Genomic DNA, 16717 nt, shown 5'->3' with positions numbered 1-16717 from the left:
CCTGCCGCCGGCCTCCGACCTGCCGTCCTGCCGTCAGGACGCCCTGAAGTCTGTTAACTGACCAGTTTGTTAGCTGAATGCCTGTCAGTCACCCTTGCTTGTCTGCATTGGGTCCGCTTCACTGTTGCCAGGAACCTGAACCATGACACTGTGATCCTCTCGGGGTTGTTCTGAGGTTGAGCAGACTGTGGCTTCGGCATAAAGGCCAGCTCCTCTGAACAGATCAGCTCGGCTGAACGGTTACCTCACTCTGTGTCCCTGCTTCACTTTTCAGACAACATTTATTTGATTTTATCATTTTATATTACTGTCCGAAGCCTTCATGCTGTTTTATTCTCTCTTTTTTATTTTGGCTCCTCTCATTTGGTCTGTTTTTCCTTTTCTTTTTCTTTTAACCCTGCTCTGCACTGCTGTCTGTTTGCACTGTTTTCTGTCTTTTATTGCATTTTTATGCGTTTTTGTATGCTGTCTGATTTTAATCTTGTAAAGCGCCGTGTAAAGTCACTTTCAGAAAGGTGTTATATTAGTAGGGTTTATCATTATCATATGTATTTTGTGATAAAGTTTTTTTTTTTTTAACGCGACGTGTATCAGGGAATTTATGACATTAACTCCAGAGAGACTTCACAAAAAAAATTAAAACGTCAGCTCTAACCCCAAATTAGCTCTTCGTAAATGACGACCGGCTAATACGCTCTCCCTCGTCCTCACGACCTTGCGGGGACATTTATCCTGGTACCAGCACGCACGCACACATACACACAAACACACACACACATTTAAAATCCAGCCTCCTTGCTCAGGCTGCAGAAAGATGAGCTTCGCTGCCACCCAGTGGAAACAGAACCACCTTACACTTACGTTGACACCGGGAGTCCCTGGATCTCCATCTCTGCCGTTCTCCCCCTGCAAGCAGATACATCATGATTAACTGAAGGTTTGTGACAGTTCGTTTACACACGTGCTGCCGTGGCTCCTTGTTGTGTGTGTGTGTGTGTGTATGTGTGTGTGTGTTAGGGTGAGACTGAATGTGTGTACAACAACCGCACGTGTCGATTTAGGTGTGTGTATTACTGTGTGCTGGTCCATGTCTTCATTCTGTGTGTGTGTGTGAGTGTGTGTGTGAGTGAAGAAAAGGTCATGATTACCACTAGCAGCCAATAAGAGAAACCCAGGGAGTGAGGGATAGGAATTGGCTCGCGGTGACCTTTAACAAACCTGAATTTTTTTCTCGTGTGGTTTTCAAACTGCATCGTGCAGCACTGTAACACACTGCTCTTCCTGTCTCTGGGCTCTCACACCGTCACCCCCCCCAGTAGTGCACGTTAGGGGCCAGCAGCTAAATCAGAGCATCCATCACGTGCTTTGATTGATCAATCTGTGGCCGATCACAACGGTAAAAGTACAACGGGCTGGGACAGACCGTCAGTGGCACGAAACATGAAATATAAATAAACCACAGCACATACTGCGCACTTCACACGTGTAGGTGCGCCTGTGTGATTGGTGTGAACTGGCTTCCTTTGCTTACACCAAGTACGAGTTACTGGAGCCGGCTTAAACATCCCACGTATCCCATTTATCTGAGGCTGATGTAAATGACTGCAACATAACCGCATCAAACATGCAAGCGGCAGTAATATGGCTGATTTGGTAGTCGCTGGGAATCAGGTTCAAAGCAGGGGTGTCATACACGGGTTTGCACCGCTAAAGCTTGAGGAATGTAAGGTGGCCCTGAGGGGTCAAAAAACAACAACCTTTCAGAAAAAAAAAGTCATCTCCCAAAACACGATGACATTTCCGAAAACGTTGTTTTTTTGTGAAATGTGTTTTGACCACGGGAACGTTCAAGCTAACAGAGGTCTTGAGCTCGGCCGTGGCTATCGGCTGCACAGGATGCCTTTAAAGCCCATACAGTGTGTAAAAGACTTCAAAATGTTTAGTCAGCTATCATAGTGTGACACTATACTGCTGGGTTCATGCTCTTATTTCATACCATTGGACAGAAACAGAAAGGGTTTTAAAGCTGGGGTTGGTAAGATTGGACGAAACTAGCAAGAGCAAGCTAAATCCTGCCAGGCCTCCCTCTGGAACATGAATGCTTTTTCAGTCGAATGAATACCTAGATAAACAGACTGTGCCTATGCCACAATCATATAAACACAAGCAGGATAACCGACACAAACATAAATATTATACCTCAGACTGAAAAGATCACCCGGTTACTCCTCACCGCTGAAGGCGTGTGCTTTGCACTAACGTTAGCCGCCAAACAAGCCAGTTGCTGCGCGGCGGTTCTGCTCTCTGGCTGTGTGGTCACGTCTCACATGTCAGACACACCTCACGTCATCATCATGAATGTACTCTATGAACATTACTATTCTTGGTACTCGCCGCTGTCAAGCTAGCATGTTAGCATGACGGTTTATCCATTTTCAACACAGTTTGATGTTTCATACAGAGACTGGGTGGCTGAGCTATGAGCTCAAGCATATATTCTCATGACCGTGTGCATGTGACTATTCAGTAGAAGTGTGAGTTAAAAAATTGCAGTACCTGGTATCCTTTAGGGCCCGCCTCTCCTCTCTCCCCCTAAAAATACAACACAGACCATTAGAACATGTCTGACTTGACGCTGGCAGTGTGACATCTGAGTAACAAAATATAGTTTGATGAATTATAACGGCTGACGGCGTACCGCGGAGAAGACAAAACACGTTATGTTAAGCAGACTGATCCGGACTGGGGACTGCTGTGGGCGTGCTGTGTTTAAAGTGTGAAGGACAACCTTCAGCGCCATTCAAATTAATCATGTCATCTAAGCAACGCATGAATAATACATTAACAAGCATGTATTATGTTAAGCTTAGAACATCTCCATAGCACAACATGAAAATCTACAAACTCCTGACAGCCAGGGCTATAAATCATTCATGAAGTGTCGCCTCTGTTGCAGACTTCATTAAGTTCGAAACAAAAGCATGCGCATCATTTGTTTTATTTTGTTCATGCGTGTTGGTGTATGAATTGACTCTGACCTTGTGACCTTTGAACCCCGGCAGCCCCATGGCGCCCGGCAGCCCCGGAAAACCCGGCTCCCCTGTTGAGCCCTGCAAGATTTTGGGTGAAATTAAAGAAAAGGTTCATACGACGCGGTTCTCTTCAAACCGACCATCTATCTCACGCCGAATGGAACACAGAGCAACAAGGCAACATCTTCATCCAGCAGATGAAAGGAGAGAACTGCAAGAAGATATTAAAAAGTTGTCAGGATATCAAACTTGAGCAGTTTCCAGGTGTGTGTGTGTGTGTGTTTATGTGCGCGACTGTCTTTTCTATCCCGCGAGACAACCTCCCCGGCAGCCGCAGCGGAGAAAAGAAAATGTTCTTAGCCAGTAATCACGGCTGGTTAAATATGGGTTATAAGGACGTGAGTGAAAACTTTTGGAGCTCTCGTTTACTCATGAAATCATCACTTCCTGAAAAGCTGAAGTAATTGCAGCTTTAAAGGATGGCACCTTCAAAATAACTAAGGTTACCTGTAATTAAGTAGCACAACAGAGGAATTTATTTTTTTTTTAAAACTACAACGGTCAACATTTATGGGCGTAATTGCACAGAAACGTGTCACTTAACAAACAAGTGGCGCTGAAAGTGGAGCTGTCACTCATCGGCAGGATCCAAACTGCAGGCGGCTGCAATGAGAAGTGGCGTGCAGGATGAGAGGGGAGCACCCGCAGAGAATGAGGCTGGTTCAGAAAAAAGAGAGGGAAGGCAGAAGCTGTCGCCCGGGTCTCACCCTGATCCCTCAGGGGGAATTAACGTTGCCCTCACTAATCCGACGGCCATGTTGAATTCTTATGTGGCCTCTGATAGACTGCCTTGGACGGGGGAACAAAGGTGCAAACGGTGTACATGCTTCTGGCGAGGGAAGGCTGAGGGACGAGACAAATCGAGCGTCCGTGAAGAGCCGCATGAAGTGAGGAGCTGAGCAGACACACAAAGGAGGAGAGGAGGCTGAACTGAGTCCTTTGCTGTGTTTTGGAGTGACCGTGGATTTTAAACTTACGAAACAGAAAGGTGATGTTTTAGCCTTCTGGAAAGTGAATCATGAATCTTTGAAAAATGTCCGTGAATTTCAAAAAATATCTTATTCGTGTTTGGTACGTCCCCTCTTTTTGCTTTAAAGACTGCATCCCAGCACGATGTGACAGTGTTCCACAAAACTTCCTGTGATGTCACACACTGTCTGGCTTTCTCAGTCTCGGTAAGTGCCCTCATAAATGCTGAATGGGGTTGAGGTCAGGACAGTCAGGACTCCTCGGTCTTCTTCGGTCCTCGAGCGGTTCTGTCAAAACTTGGAGGTGTTTGGGCTCGTTATTACTAGACCCCTATGTTTTTCCACGAGGAGGTGAGGAAATAAAACGATCACAGTTTGCATAATTGGGTTGAAAATCAAACACAATTATACACATACTTGAAAATCCAATTATCACTAAAGCGTCTGTGATTCATGGGGTGAACTCGTGCTTTGAGCGTCATGCGAGGAAAAGTTCCACCTTAAAAGATGCCAGTGGTCTTTGTGAGGGAATGAATGAATTATTAACGTTGGGTCTGCCGGATCGTGCTTTGGATGCGACTGGTCCGAGCCCGCAGTCCGGTCCTTATAGAGCTCCATGCATGTCTCCCACGATTTGGCACAGAGAGAAGCCCGCCTCTTTCCCCAGAATAACAATTAGAGTTCAGAAACTTCCACTTTCTTTCTTACTGACTCCTCAAACTTTCTCATTATTTTCAGGTTTACGTGACAATAATAGAGATTTTGCAAATACGTCCCAGACTTTTGGACCCCACTGCGGATCTTGTCACCGCGGTGAGGTTGCAACAACAGCAACACCTGCGCACACCGCTGAATCTGCCAAGCCCACACTACACAAGCGCCGGCCGGGTGGAACACATACACATGCAGGTTTATTAATGAGCTTTAGAGTTGTGGGTGGATGTTTTTCATCTTTTTTTATTTTATTTTTTTTCACTTAGGGCAGAATCAAGTAACCTTGTTGTTTTTTTGGCTTACAAAATAATCGTCTAGCAAACGCTTGTTGTGATGTCAACGCTAAAAAGTAAAATATGCATCACAGAAAACACACGGAGGCAAAGGGAAAAACACAGAGACAGAGAAAGGAGGATGCTGAAACCCAGCGAGGACAGAGGTTACAGAAAACAATGTAATCAGGTTGATAATCTGCTGCTCCACTCACCTTCAGGCCCGGTGGACCAAACGGACCAGCAGCACCCGGATCTCCACGACTCCCCTGAATAAACACACACACACACACACACACACACACACACACACACACCATATTCGTCTGACAGTGCTTTGTCGAGTACATTCACTCCTGAATCTAATCCTCAGCACAAGTCTCAGGGCTCCATTTCCACCGTCACAAAGAGCAGCACACAGGTCAGCGAGGGCATATCAGAGTGTAGCAGCTATTTGCATTCATATAGGTGCAGCGCAGCATGCACAGAGAGGTGGGCTGAAGTGGAATATAAATCACAGTATGTGGTGATTAATCATTATCCTTCTCAGCCAGTCCCATTATTGCTATCTTTCCCATTAAACAGCTGTGTCAGCCGCACGAGGCACGACAGCGGCGCCTCACAAAGAAGCTTGAGAAAAAAAAAAATATGAAGAGAGGCACACGTAAAAAAAATGATGCCGCCAAGCCCGTTCGGACGGAGACACTCGGAAGGGACAAAACATGCACAACACAGCGCAGCAAGTATTGCGTCGCCAAAAGTGGAATTCAGATTGGCGTCGCGTTTTCTGAACGCTGGGCTAATGCACATTTTTGTTTTACAGCCAAATGATGTACACAAGTGATGAATGTGGTTTTATTCGAAGAACTCAGATAAATTACTGGAGTTAATAATAATAATAATAATGATAATAATAATAATAATAATAATAATAATAATGATAACAATAATAATAACTTTATTTATATAGCACAAATCTAAAGTTAGCAGTGTCACGGTATAAAAATACTGTGGTTAAAGTGAAAAGCCCTGTGTGGAGGTAAACGTAATGAAGCAATGAAAGCTAATTGTTCGCCACCCAAATGGACGGGTTGGGAGCGTGACTCAAAGATCCTCTTTTCTTACAAATAAAAAAGGGTAAAAATGCGGGTCAGGCAGGACTGGTGGGCCTTTTCAGAGCATTATAGTGTTTTATTTATTTTTTCGTAGCTTTTTACTGAAACAGTAACTTGTTGGCAGGTGAAAAAAGGAGCCGATTACACCAAGTTTGCTTCTCTATAACTATACATTATCGAGACTGCTGCAGGAATGATTCCTAAAACCCGGAGATAGCGAGAATTAGCCGTTTTGGCACTTCCTGTTTCCTCATCTCGTTAGTCTATAGGTGAGATGCCTTGAATAAGGTCTGTCGTTAACATAAGATTAAGATATATTCATGTTGTGTTCTACGACATAAAATAGGTACGTTTGATTATAAAGCTCCTGTCCAACTACCGTTCATGGTTGTGTGTATGGTAAAGTGAAGTCATGTGGCTGTGAGCTAGTTCATTAATAGCCTAGCATTAGCTTTTTACTTCTGCTGATTTCATTTAAGCTTCAGAAGTCATGACAGTGGTGTTCAGGGCGACGCTAAAGTTCTGGGTAAGCCCACAACAAAACATGATGTATTTCATGAACTCCTTACACTGATCAATTTGCATGTAAATAACGCTCCATGTTCTGCAGCGTTTGGAGATGATTAGAAGGAATTTGTAAACTTTACAATAACCATCTATGATAAAAAATGAAAAGTTACAGCAAATGTAACTTTACTTGCTGTTTATTTGACTGTTAACAGTGAAATAATGTATAAAGCATTATCAAGCAATGGTAAAGGTTAATAATAAACATCAGTTGCTACTCTGTAATGTCCGTCCAGATTAATGTTAACAGATGAACGACACAGTATTTACGAAATGCAATGTAAGTGTTAAGTAGTGTATAAATGTAGCAATTATTAGTGATGGTTATCATAAAGTGCTACCAAAGACTCACACCGATGACGGACTCGTCTGTTGTGTGCAGACAGTACAGTTCGCCGTGGTGTTTGGTTGCGCATGATTTAATCAGGGTAACCATGGTGGCTCATTGTGTATGACGGTGCTGCTCTGTGTGCTCCGTCTTCAATTATGTGCTGCAGACGGAGCGCACAGCCACCAGACGTCAGTGGGGATTTAATCAGCTGATAGGGGGGACGCTCCCGTGCAGGTGTTAAAAGCAGGTGCAGATAAAAAAAAAAAAAAAAAAAAAACAGACTGGGGAGAGAATCACCCATGAATCAGCTCAGCTCGGGACAGCACACTTCACTGACTGCTCTGTTTAAAACAAATCATCTAAATTAATTTACTAGTGAGGGTGTGTATGGTCCCAAGTGTTCATTTCCACCTGTGTGTGCTTACCGATCGAATCAGCACATTATCAGGAGCCGCTCTGCTGAAAACAGGCCGGCTCCTCGTTCTCAAAGAGCGCTTCGCAATCTTCACCTTCATATGCATGAAACTTTATCTCCTCTCCCGGCTCTCCCTCCATCTTTGCGCTGTGCTCGGTATACAAATTCCAAAGGGACAGGAAATGTGCATTTCAAGGTCAGGTTTCAAGGAATCTGAACACGCCTTCTGGCCCCTTGTGATAATCTTTGCATAGAAGAAACAGAGCCCACACAGGCTGTCAGCTGTCATTTTCATGCAACGTTCTCGGCACTAAAGTCAGGATATCGTAATACTTTAAAGTTACTTTGATTTTGTCTGTTAAACGATAAGTTCACCCAAAAATAAATAAAAAAATACACTCGTGATGTCTTTTCTAATAACTGTGTGAGTTGTATGGAGCCGGTTTTAGAACCCGTCCCTAGCTACTTCAGCTGTTTAGGAGAATGCTGCAACGTTTTTCTGCTGTGAAGCTCCGGACAAAAGTTTTGTGGAGCACGACTCCTCACCTGACTTTCCATCAGCGTGAGGGGGAGAAGATGATGTCTGGACTTCCATTTTTTGGGTGAACTTGTCCTTTCATTTGTCTCTTGCAGGTGCCTCAACTTTTGCGATTAACAATTCCCCAAAGTACCCCATCAGTCTGCAGCCCCCCTTTTGAGGTAAAATGTTGCAAAACCTCGCTTTTGCATTTCGTCTCAAAACACGTATGCACACACTGACGGTACTTAGCAGGATGACATTTATCACATATTCAGAAACACCTACAATGACTCCAAACAAGCTGACTCCCCTTCAGCAAAATGCACTTTTCTCTATGGGAACATCAAGAGAACGGGGAGGGAGGGTACAACACTTAAACAGGCAGAGAATAGCCGAGCGGCTGGGGAGCGGCAGGCCATTAGCATAATAACTAATTATAACGTTCAACGCACAGACCTTGGGACCATCTCGGCCGATCTCTCCGGGCGGCCCCCGGGGCCCCTGGATTCCCTGGACAGAGAGAGATATTGGAGGGCAGAGGGAAAAAGGGGAGAGGGGAGGGGAGGGGTGAGGGAGGCAGGGAGGGAGAGGGAGAGAGAGAGAGAGAGAGAGAGAGAGAGAGAGAATGAGATGAAAGAGACAGACACAGTGCTGTGGGCTGAATGAGACAGAGTGCGTGACGGCTTAGTCAGGAGGCACTGAGGGAGAAATGAGATGGCTCAGGTCCACACACACACACACACACACACACACAGTCACAATTGCAGACTCGTGCATGTCCACATTTGCCCACTTGCACACTTTAACAGATTTAGCAGTCCAGATTCCCAGTCATTTTCCAAATAACGGTCCTTGAGCTCAGACAGAGGTGAGGCTAGATGTAGATGAAGTTATCCAGCTAATTAAGCTTGCATTAGTTTAATGAGGTGGTTGAGAATGCAGTCCAGGGTTCTTACCTTCAAACGAGTCGACTGCGAAAAATCAAATCACTGACTTGATGGCTACCTACATGATGTCAGACGCTAATCGGCCTCACCGAACAGTAGACCACGAGGAGCAGAGGTGTCAAACTCATTCAAGTGTGGATATTTAAAAAAAATATTTTGTTTCATTTTCATTATTATTATTCATCTTGAATCTGTAGCTATGCTCCAACCAATTGTAATAATTATGTCACCCCTCTCCCTATATTTTTGGTTTCTTCCAAAAGTGCCACATGAAACGGTTTAGCAGACGGCACACGTAACACACAGCACAATGCTGGACTGTCGCTTTTTCAAACGTGTGAAACACGATAATACAATAAGTCACACACACACACACTTTCTTAGTTGGCTGGTTACCAGTATACGTCAGCTGTCCTTCGATCCAGTAGTTAGCCTACTGGTTCACTAGCTAATGGTCAGTAGCGATAGATGGTCTGTGCAGTCTGGGCAGAGAAGAACCCAACATGTGACTCAGAGATTTCATGAAAATTATACCGGCATGAAAAACCTATACTTGGCTGTGATTGCTCCCCCTCCTCTCTCTCCATCAGTGTGTGATGGCGCAGTATTATAAACTTAGGCTCGTGGCGATGATGGATCTGTGGAGGAGGCGTCCTTTCACCCGTGGCTTTATGATCTACGTTCTCTTAATTAATTTGCATTGTGGATGAAGTCTTTTCATGTGTATCTAGTTATGCCCTTCACTGTGGGCGCTGAAGCAGAAGATTTAGCTCCCTTTGAAAAAAAAAAAAAGTGGAAAGTGAGAAGTGAGTTTAAATTTCAAAAGTCACAGCAGCACAAATAATTGCCATTAAGACCTCTAAATAAATATACAGTATTTAGCTTAATATAAAGTGAGATAAAAAAAAAAAACTGATTTAATGATTTTTTTTTAATAATCCCTCTGAAGTCTTCATTATTTTATTTGTTTTTCTGCAAAAGAACCCCAACAAAACTGAGCTGCTAACGTCTCTAATCGTCTTAGATGGATTTATTATATTCATTATATTTATCACATTATCATATTCAGGGGATCTTTCTGCTGATTGATTAGTGATATTGTATTGGCATACAGTTCTGTGTGTGCACATATTTACATAACCGAATGCGGATCCACTTGAGGTTCAGCCCGGGGTCAAACCAGGTGTACATGCAGCTTTTTGTTCACATGTTGAGTACTGCAGTGTTTTTCAGTGTGTAGGAGGCCGTGTCCTTGATAGTGTTCTGATCATGACACAGTTCCACAGGCTTCAAAAGCCCCACAGTTTGCATGACTGCTGCTGACATTTGCACACAAACATCTGAAGCCCTTTCAGCTCGTGGAGAAGTCAGACGATAGCTGACTCCGGTGCTACATGTGAGAGTTTGTAGCCGAAACAGCGGATGTGACAATAAAAGGAAATGAAGTACACCGCTCAATGCAAATAGGAACATACGGCTGTGTGAGCCATTGATTTATGGAGGAGCCAAAGCAGAAGTATGCACGTCTGAAATGCCAAATTTGATTGGTGTTGGCCGGGTCAACTGACAATTACTTTGACTTCCATGTATATTTCTTATTGCGCGATTGTATGTGGTTGCCTAGATACAAGAGGTGGCTCATCCTGCCTCCTCCTCCTAACTCTTTCTCTCTCTGTGTGTGTGTGTGTGTGCGTGTGTGTGTGTCAGATAAGTCAGAGACCCACTGCAGGCTTAATGTCATGGCGATGTTCACTTCTTCTGACAGGAATAGAAAGAGGGGGATGAAGACTAAAAGATGAAGCTTGCGGTTGTGGAAAGGTGAACTCTGTGCACTTTGCAGCGGGCTGCAGCAGCATCTAGATGCTTTTTTAAAAAGGGCTTTACGTGCTGGAGAGAAAGTAAGACAAAATTCATATTGAAACAATTCCAAATAAATCCATTAATTATCAATCCAGTTAAAGTTTCAGATTTATGTTGGATCCGAGTACAGGAAATGTGCTGAATAATTTTTTGCTTTTCATTTTGCTCCATGACCATCCACCGGTTCTGCTTAACAGGTTCCTGCAGTGCAAATGTGTCCTGTCATGTGTGACATCTATTTCTTTTCGTTTGTCACTTCTTCCATATCCCTGTACAGTCTCACCCTGACCACAAGAGGGCGGCAAAGCTACAAACATACTGCCCGTCGACCACCACAGAAGGCCGCTTCCTCTCAAAGCTCCTGTAATTACATGTGGCCACGTGTAATCTTGTTTAGCAGAGGGGGGGGGGGGGTAGTGCCCTCACTGTGTGTACAGCCGTTACCCCTGCACAAACTCTGACTCTGGTTCCAAATTAATGACCACTCACCGTCTTAATGGCACCGCTAAATAAACCAAATGGACTCATATGGCGCTCGAGCTAAATTAATGATCTCATTATGAGCCGACTGCAGAGAAGGTAATGTGAGTGGCTTTATGTTTGGAATTCTAGTGTGATCGGAGATAAGAGCGCATTACTAAGGGACATATGTGGAAAAAAAGGGGGTGAACCTCATTACCTTCTTGTCACTTTACGTTTTAAATGTGTGGATCCTACCGCGGTCAGTGGACAGGAACCTCGGATCAGTCACATCCCTCAAGGCCCGCGTGAGCCGACTGTGTGGGACCGCTTGCAGGTGTCTGGTGGACGCGGCTTCCTCCACTGTCACTGGGACAGGGGATTTTTGTTCCTGTTTAGTCTCTATTTCGACTGCACTGCAGTCCTTGTCACTGCTGGCTTCTATTTTCCTTCCAGCAGAGAGCATCACCGCGGGCGAACAAACAGTCACAGGAGGAGGGGAAAGACTCTTGATGCTGTTCTGCATGGTCACAGTCAAACGTCTGACAAAGTTACTGATTACCTCTTTAAAATGTAGTCAGTAACCTATTCCAAGTACCACAATATTAAAGTAATGTGACTTGATCGCTTTCCAATACATTTGAATTTGGTGGGCACAGAGCTGGACTCAGTGGTGACAGTGAACAAGGATCCTGGACAAACTTCTCTCCACCCTGAACACCACCCTCCACCCTCTGCACAGCACCCTCACCAGGCAGAGGAGCGTGTTCTGCAAGACTTTGCACAGCCTCATTTGTCAGTTGTTTCAACCTGTTTCATTCTGCACAACCTGCTGTTTTGTTGGCACTTACAGTATTGATTTCTCTCATGGCAAAAAATATATATTCAAATATTTAATATTTGTCTGTTTTTCAGTTTTTATCTTTCTATCTATCACTTTAATACCAAATATTCAAATAAAGACAAGCCACAAGACATATCCTTCACTGTACTGTACAAATATTTGGATGTTTTTGTGGGGGGGGGGGGGGGGGCGACCAAAGACGTCAGTTATAAATGAGTTTTTCAATGTGAGAAAATGGATGTGTGGCGTGAAAGGTGTTCATTGGGTGAGTCTCAAGGTCGATGCATGAAGGTTTGCAGCCATGTTTAAGGTTGTAATCCTGATAACATTTTTTTTTTTTTACAAATGTATCAGTAATCTGATTATAGACCAGAACATAGAATTTGCTTGTTTTTATCCGATTAATGTAAAGCTGTTCCATGTACTCAGTTACAAGTCAATTAAAGTCTTTCTTCTACCTCCCCCTGCCTCCTTATTCTCTCTCTATGAATTCTAGGTCTTGTGCGGGCCTTTTTAGTCTCAACACAATGAATTGTACTAATGGCACTCACTTTGTCACAAGTGTGTCTGGCCCAGTCAAAGTGGACTGAAACTTGTGTGAAAAAACAATCAAAAATAAGTATGAAAACAACGATTCGCTTTCATACTGCAAAAAAAAGCAACGTAAATCATAAACAAGCATTTTGATGAATTCTCACATGCAATCTTCTCAGTAACAACTTGAGCATGTTGAAGAAGATTAAAAGAGTCATGTTACACCAACCGTTAGGTCAACTCCAGAAGGTCCTTGAGGCCCAGGCAACCCCATCTCTCCCTATGACGACATTCAAGAACACACGATAAACAACTGAATTACTGAAAGTAACAAACAATTCTGACAAGTTACTTCAGGTCATATCTTACCTTTGGTCCCACTGGGCCTGCTTCACCAGGAGGTCCCCGGACACCCTGTGGACGACACAGTGATTGATAACCAATATTACTAATGGCTTCATCAATTTTCCAACACAGTGTCAGAGGGAGGTCTTTGAATGTTTGCTCAGTCCCACTCATGACGCTCTGCTGAATGCACATGGGTGTCTCTACAGAAAGCATATGGCCGTGACTCCCAGCTGCGTACTGGTACAAATGTGGCTCCACCCGACGTCCACTTACTCGCTCTCAACCACATCACGCAGTCTTTATTATTATGTTTGCTTTTCCATTATTCTGAGCGCATTTCCAACTTGTCATTAATGTTGGCCTCGATGTTGAGTATTTCTTTACTTTGGAAACACCAGTCGATAAAACAACCTCCCGTCCAGAACAAGCCAGTAAATGGGCCTTGAATGCCCCACTCACTTGGTAAACAACAAGCTGTCTGCTACTTCCAAGGTCAAATGAGTTGAGCTTCAAACATTTGAGCTTCTGCACTGTTTAACGCATGTTAATGTGACCCTAACCCTAACCCCTAAAAATCTATGGACAAAGAATCTCATTACTGTAACTTAACCAGATACAAAAACAAGTCACCCTGTTTGTCCATGAATACCAATACAAATATGGCAGATGGCAGAACACGAAGACATTTCCATTAGGAGACACTTGCACCATACTATTTGCAATTTGTAACCCTACCCCACGTTCTTGAGTGCCCCTTTGCCCCCCAGGACACCAAACTCAACCCTAACCCTCCTCCTTGGAAATGGGACGATAGCAAGTTAGCTGCCAAGACAGCAGCAAATTATCAGCAATTGTTTTATGCTTGTTACAAAGTAAAAAGACCAGACAACATTGGGATGACAGCGTTCTCATAACCCTGAGTCTGAGGTGAGCCTCTAGTAAACCTCCGTCTAGAGGGGCTATGCAGCCGAAACACCTCTATCCCAACAAGAACCAGGACACCCTACCCAAACAAGTGAATGCACAAAATGTAGGGGTAATGTGGTAAATTCAAGGGGTGTGGTGAGGTCAAAACATGGTTTCAGTAGAGCATGTGTTATTGCATAGGTGAGGGACAGGTTTGAATATTTCTCTTGCAAACCTCTCAGTGAACACACTGAGAACTGTCTCCACACTCTGCAGTTCCTCTCAGCTCTAGGGAACATTTTTGTATTTTTCAGCGTATTGATTTGGTTACACAGGCAGCAGTTTTCAGTGATGAATCCACAGCACACATCCTGCCCGTTTTTAAAATGTGTAAATCCAAAGTTCCCAGAACACAGACAGTGCTGTTCTGGTAGGTCAGGGGGAGCGAAAACCTGGACAGTACCTGGAACCCATTGGACAACACCTGGAGGTAGCTAACAAAACTAAAACTAGTGAGAATCAATCGGCAGGGAGAAGTTGGTAGTGTCAGCTGATTGACATTGTGGACGTCTACAATGGAGGGAAATGAAATCAGGGCCGAAAGATCTACTAACAACCACAACCTCTTAGCAGTTTTATATGCCAAAATATTTAGACACTGAGAAGCTGCCAGCTTAGTTTGCATTCCGTGCACAAAACTCACAGCTTGAATTATGCTTTTGGCATCACTGTGTGACAGAAGCAGTCCCGCTGTCTCTTTTTAAAAATAGATTCAAAATACATCCAAAAAGCAAACAAGTGATTTTTTTTTCTGAGAATCTTTGGTGGGAAATAAAAAAAAAAAACAGGTGACATAATATGACATATCATACACAATTGCAAAATGTTTGATAGTGACAAAGCTGGGAGGCCCTGGATCGTGTTCTAGCAGGATTTGGCACAATTTAAGCCCTGGTTCCTGTTCAGAACCACTGCAGGCAAGCAGACAGACTGCTGAACTTGGTGGAGCTCTGGTTGACAGGTTAACAGCTGGATGTTTAAATAAACAACTGTTTCTTGGCACATTTGGCATGTAAACTTGATAGGTTATGGGTTAAATATTGCGTAATTTTGTTCTATCTATCTATCTATCTATCTATCTTTCTATCAAAATGCAGAGAAATGCTTATAATGTATACTACAGTCTTCAAAGTTGTCTCAATGTATGGGTGGGGGTGGGGCGGGGGCAGGACCTCAGTATCTTTAGAATCCTGGCTACGGCCCTGCATGGGACTACACAGTGTGGCGTTGTGTGACAGTACCGCTGCAGGAAATAATGGATGTAAAGCAGGATCCACAATATGTTTCTGTCACTCTGTAACTTTGCATTTTTTATTCATGAACCTTTTTTTTATTTTAATTTCTCTCATTCAACGAATTTTAAATCCACCCCCCCCCCCCCCCCCCCCCCCCCCCCGACAGACGGATGGAAATGTCAGTCCAATTGTGCACAGATTAATATGAATGGGGGTCACATTATGCTTTGCCCTGTCATGTCACGCATCGTGTTTCAGATGTCAGCCTGCGATCAAGCGATAGTTGTGGGTTTTGGAGAAGCGGCTCGGTTGAAGACTCCGTACCTGTCATGCAAATACTAATGGATCATACTTGAGGATCACAGTGCTCAGAATTCAGAGTACGTGAACCTGCACTGATGTTTAACTACGATAAGTTTGCTGTGTGATAAAGTCAACTAAGTGTAATGCTCGGGGGTTTAAGAAGGTCTGATGGATCCCAATATCAGCAGGTGTCTGACATGGTGGCTTTACCTCAGTAACAACATCAGGGCTTTTTCTCTATCGTCCTTTCGGAATCCGCCCGTCTGCGAGGGATTTTAGTCAATGTCACATTTTCATGTCAGAACAGCCAGAAAGACAAATCGAATTGAATCAAAGCGAGTGATTTGTAGAGGAAGGTAGTGTGATGTCAGGCTGTGATGTTAGATTTCAGTGTTAATTCACTGTTATCAAAAGGTTCCGTGGATTTTGAGAGGTCAGTTTTTCTGGTAAAAACCAGAGTTGAGCGTCGATAAGGATGGTAACAAACATTTTACCCGGAAAAAAACTTCACAGACACATTAGAGTGAAGCGGGCCCTGCATCATAACATTCAACTGACTCATCCGTCTCTCATCAGCATACCAGCAAGTCTGTGGATAGATGATGATTTATGATCGGGCTTTAAATGATCCCGGTTATTGAAAAACCACCATACCTTCACCTCGAGGTGAGCAGAGGGCAGAGCAGGAAAGGGTAGGATGACAGATGGACTGAGAGGCCAGAGAACGGAAGGGGGGGGGGTGTAACAAAGAATTTTTACTTTTGGATTGAAGAGCAGTGAATCTGCTCAGGAGTAATGCCATTAGAAAACAGTAAGAGACTTCCATCCATCCATCCATTCATTGTCTGTAACCGCTTTATCCCTTTTATGGGTTTCGTGGGGGTTTTTGCTGGAGCCAATCCCAGCTGTCTCTGGGCAAGGGCAGGGTACTCCCTGGAGAAGTCGCAGGGCCCTCACTGATGGCAGAGGCCACCATGCAAGGTGCCAACCGCACATCAGGAGCTGGGATTTGAACCACCGACCTTCCGATCACTAGCCGACCTGCTCTACTCGCTGAGCTACAGCCAATCGAAAAGTCAACCATTTATTTATATATTTTTCCGTTTCTTTTGCAATGAAAGTCAATAATAATTCTGAGGGATTGACTAATAGCTGGAACAATCAATAAAATCCTATAAGCCTCTGATGCAATAGAGATGTAAACAGGACGAGCCTTATGTCCAGACC

At 43.9% G+C, this 16717-nt stretch overlaps 1 protein-coding gene across 1 annotated transcript in view; it reads right to left on the bottom strand.

Moving 5' to 3' along the window:
• Positions 1 to 16717, bottom strand: part of LOC115569565 (collagen alpha-1(XXI) chain) — a 68741-nt gene that overhangs the window by 14534 nt on the left and 37490 nt on the right. Inside the window, exons 20-26 of the mRNA XM_030397545.1 lie at positions 13008 to 13052; positions 12868 to 12918; positions 8451 to 8504; positions 5262 to 5315; positions 3039 to 3110; positions 2557 to 2592; positions 862 to 906 (exon numbers count right to left, since the gene is read on the bottom strand). Coding sequence (XP_030253405.1) covers positions 862 to 906; positions 2557 to 2592; positions 3039 to 3110; positions 5262 to 5315; positions 8451 to 8504; positions 12868 to 12918; positions 13008 to 13052 — 357 coding nt within the window. The remainder of the gene's footprint in view (positions 1 to 861; positions 907 to 2556; positions 2593 to 3038; positions 3111 to 5261; positions 5316 to 8450; positions 8505 to 12867; positions 12919 to 13007; positions 13053 to 16717) is intronic.

Source organism: Sparus aurata, chromosome 19 (assembly GCF_900880675.1).
Source record: "Sparus aurata chromosome 19, fSpaAur1.1, whole genome shotgun sequence".
Classification (NCBI taxonomy): domain Eukaryota; kingdom Metazoa; phylum Chordata; class Actinopteri; order Spariformes; family Sparidae; genus Sparus; species Sparus aurata.
This window is presented reverse-complemented; position numbering and strand designations above follow the sequence as displayed.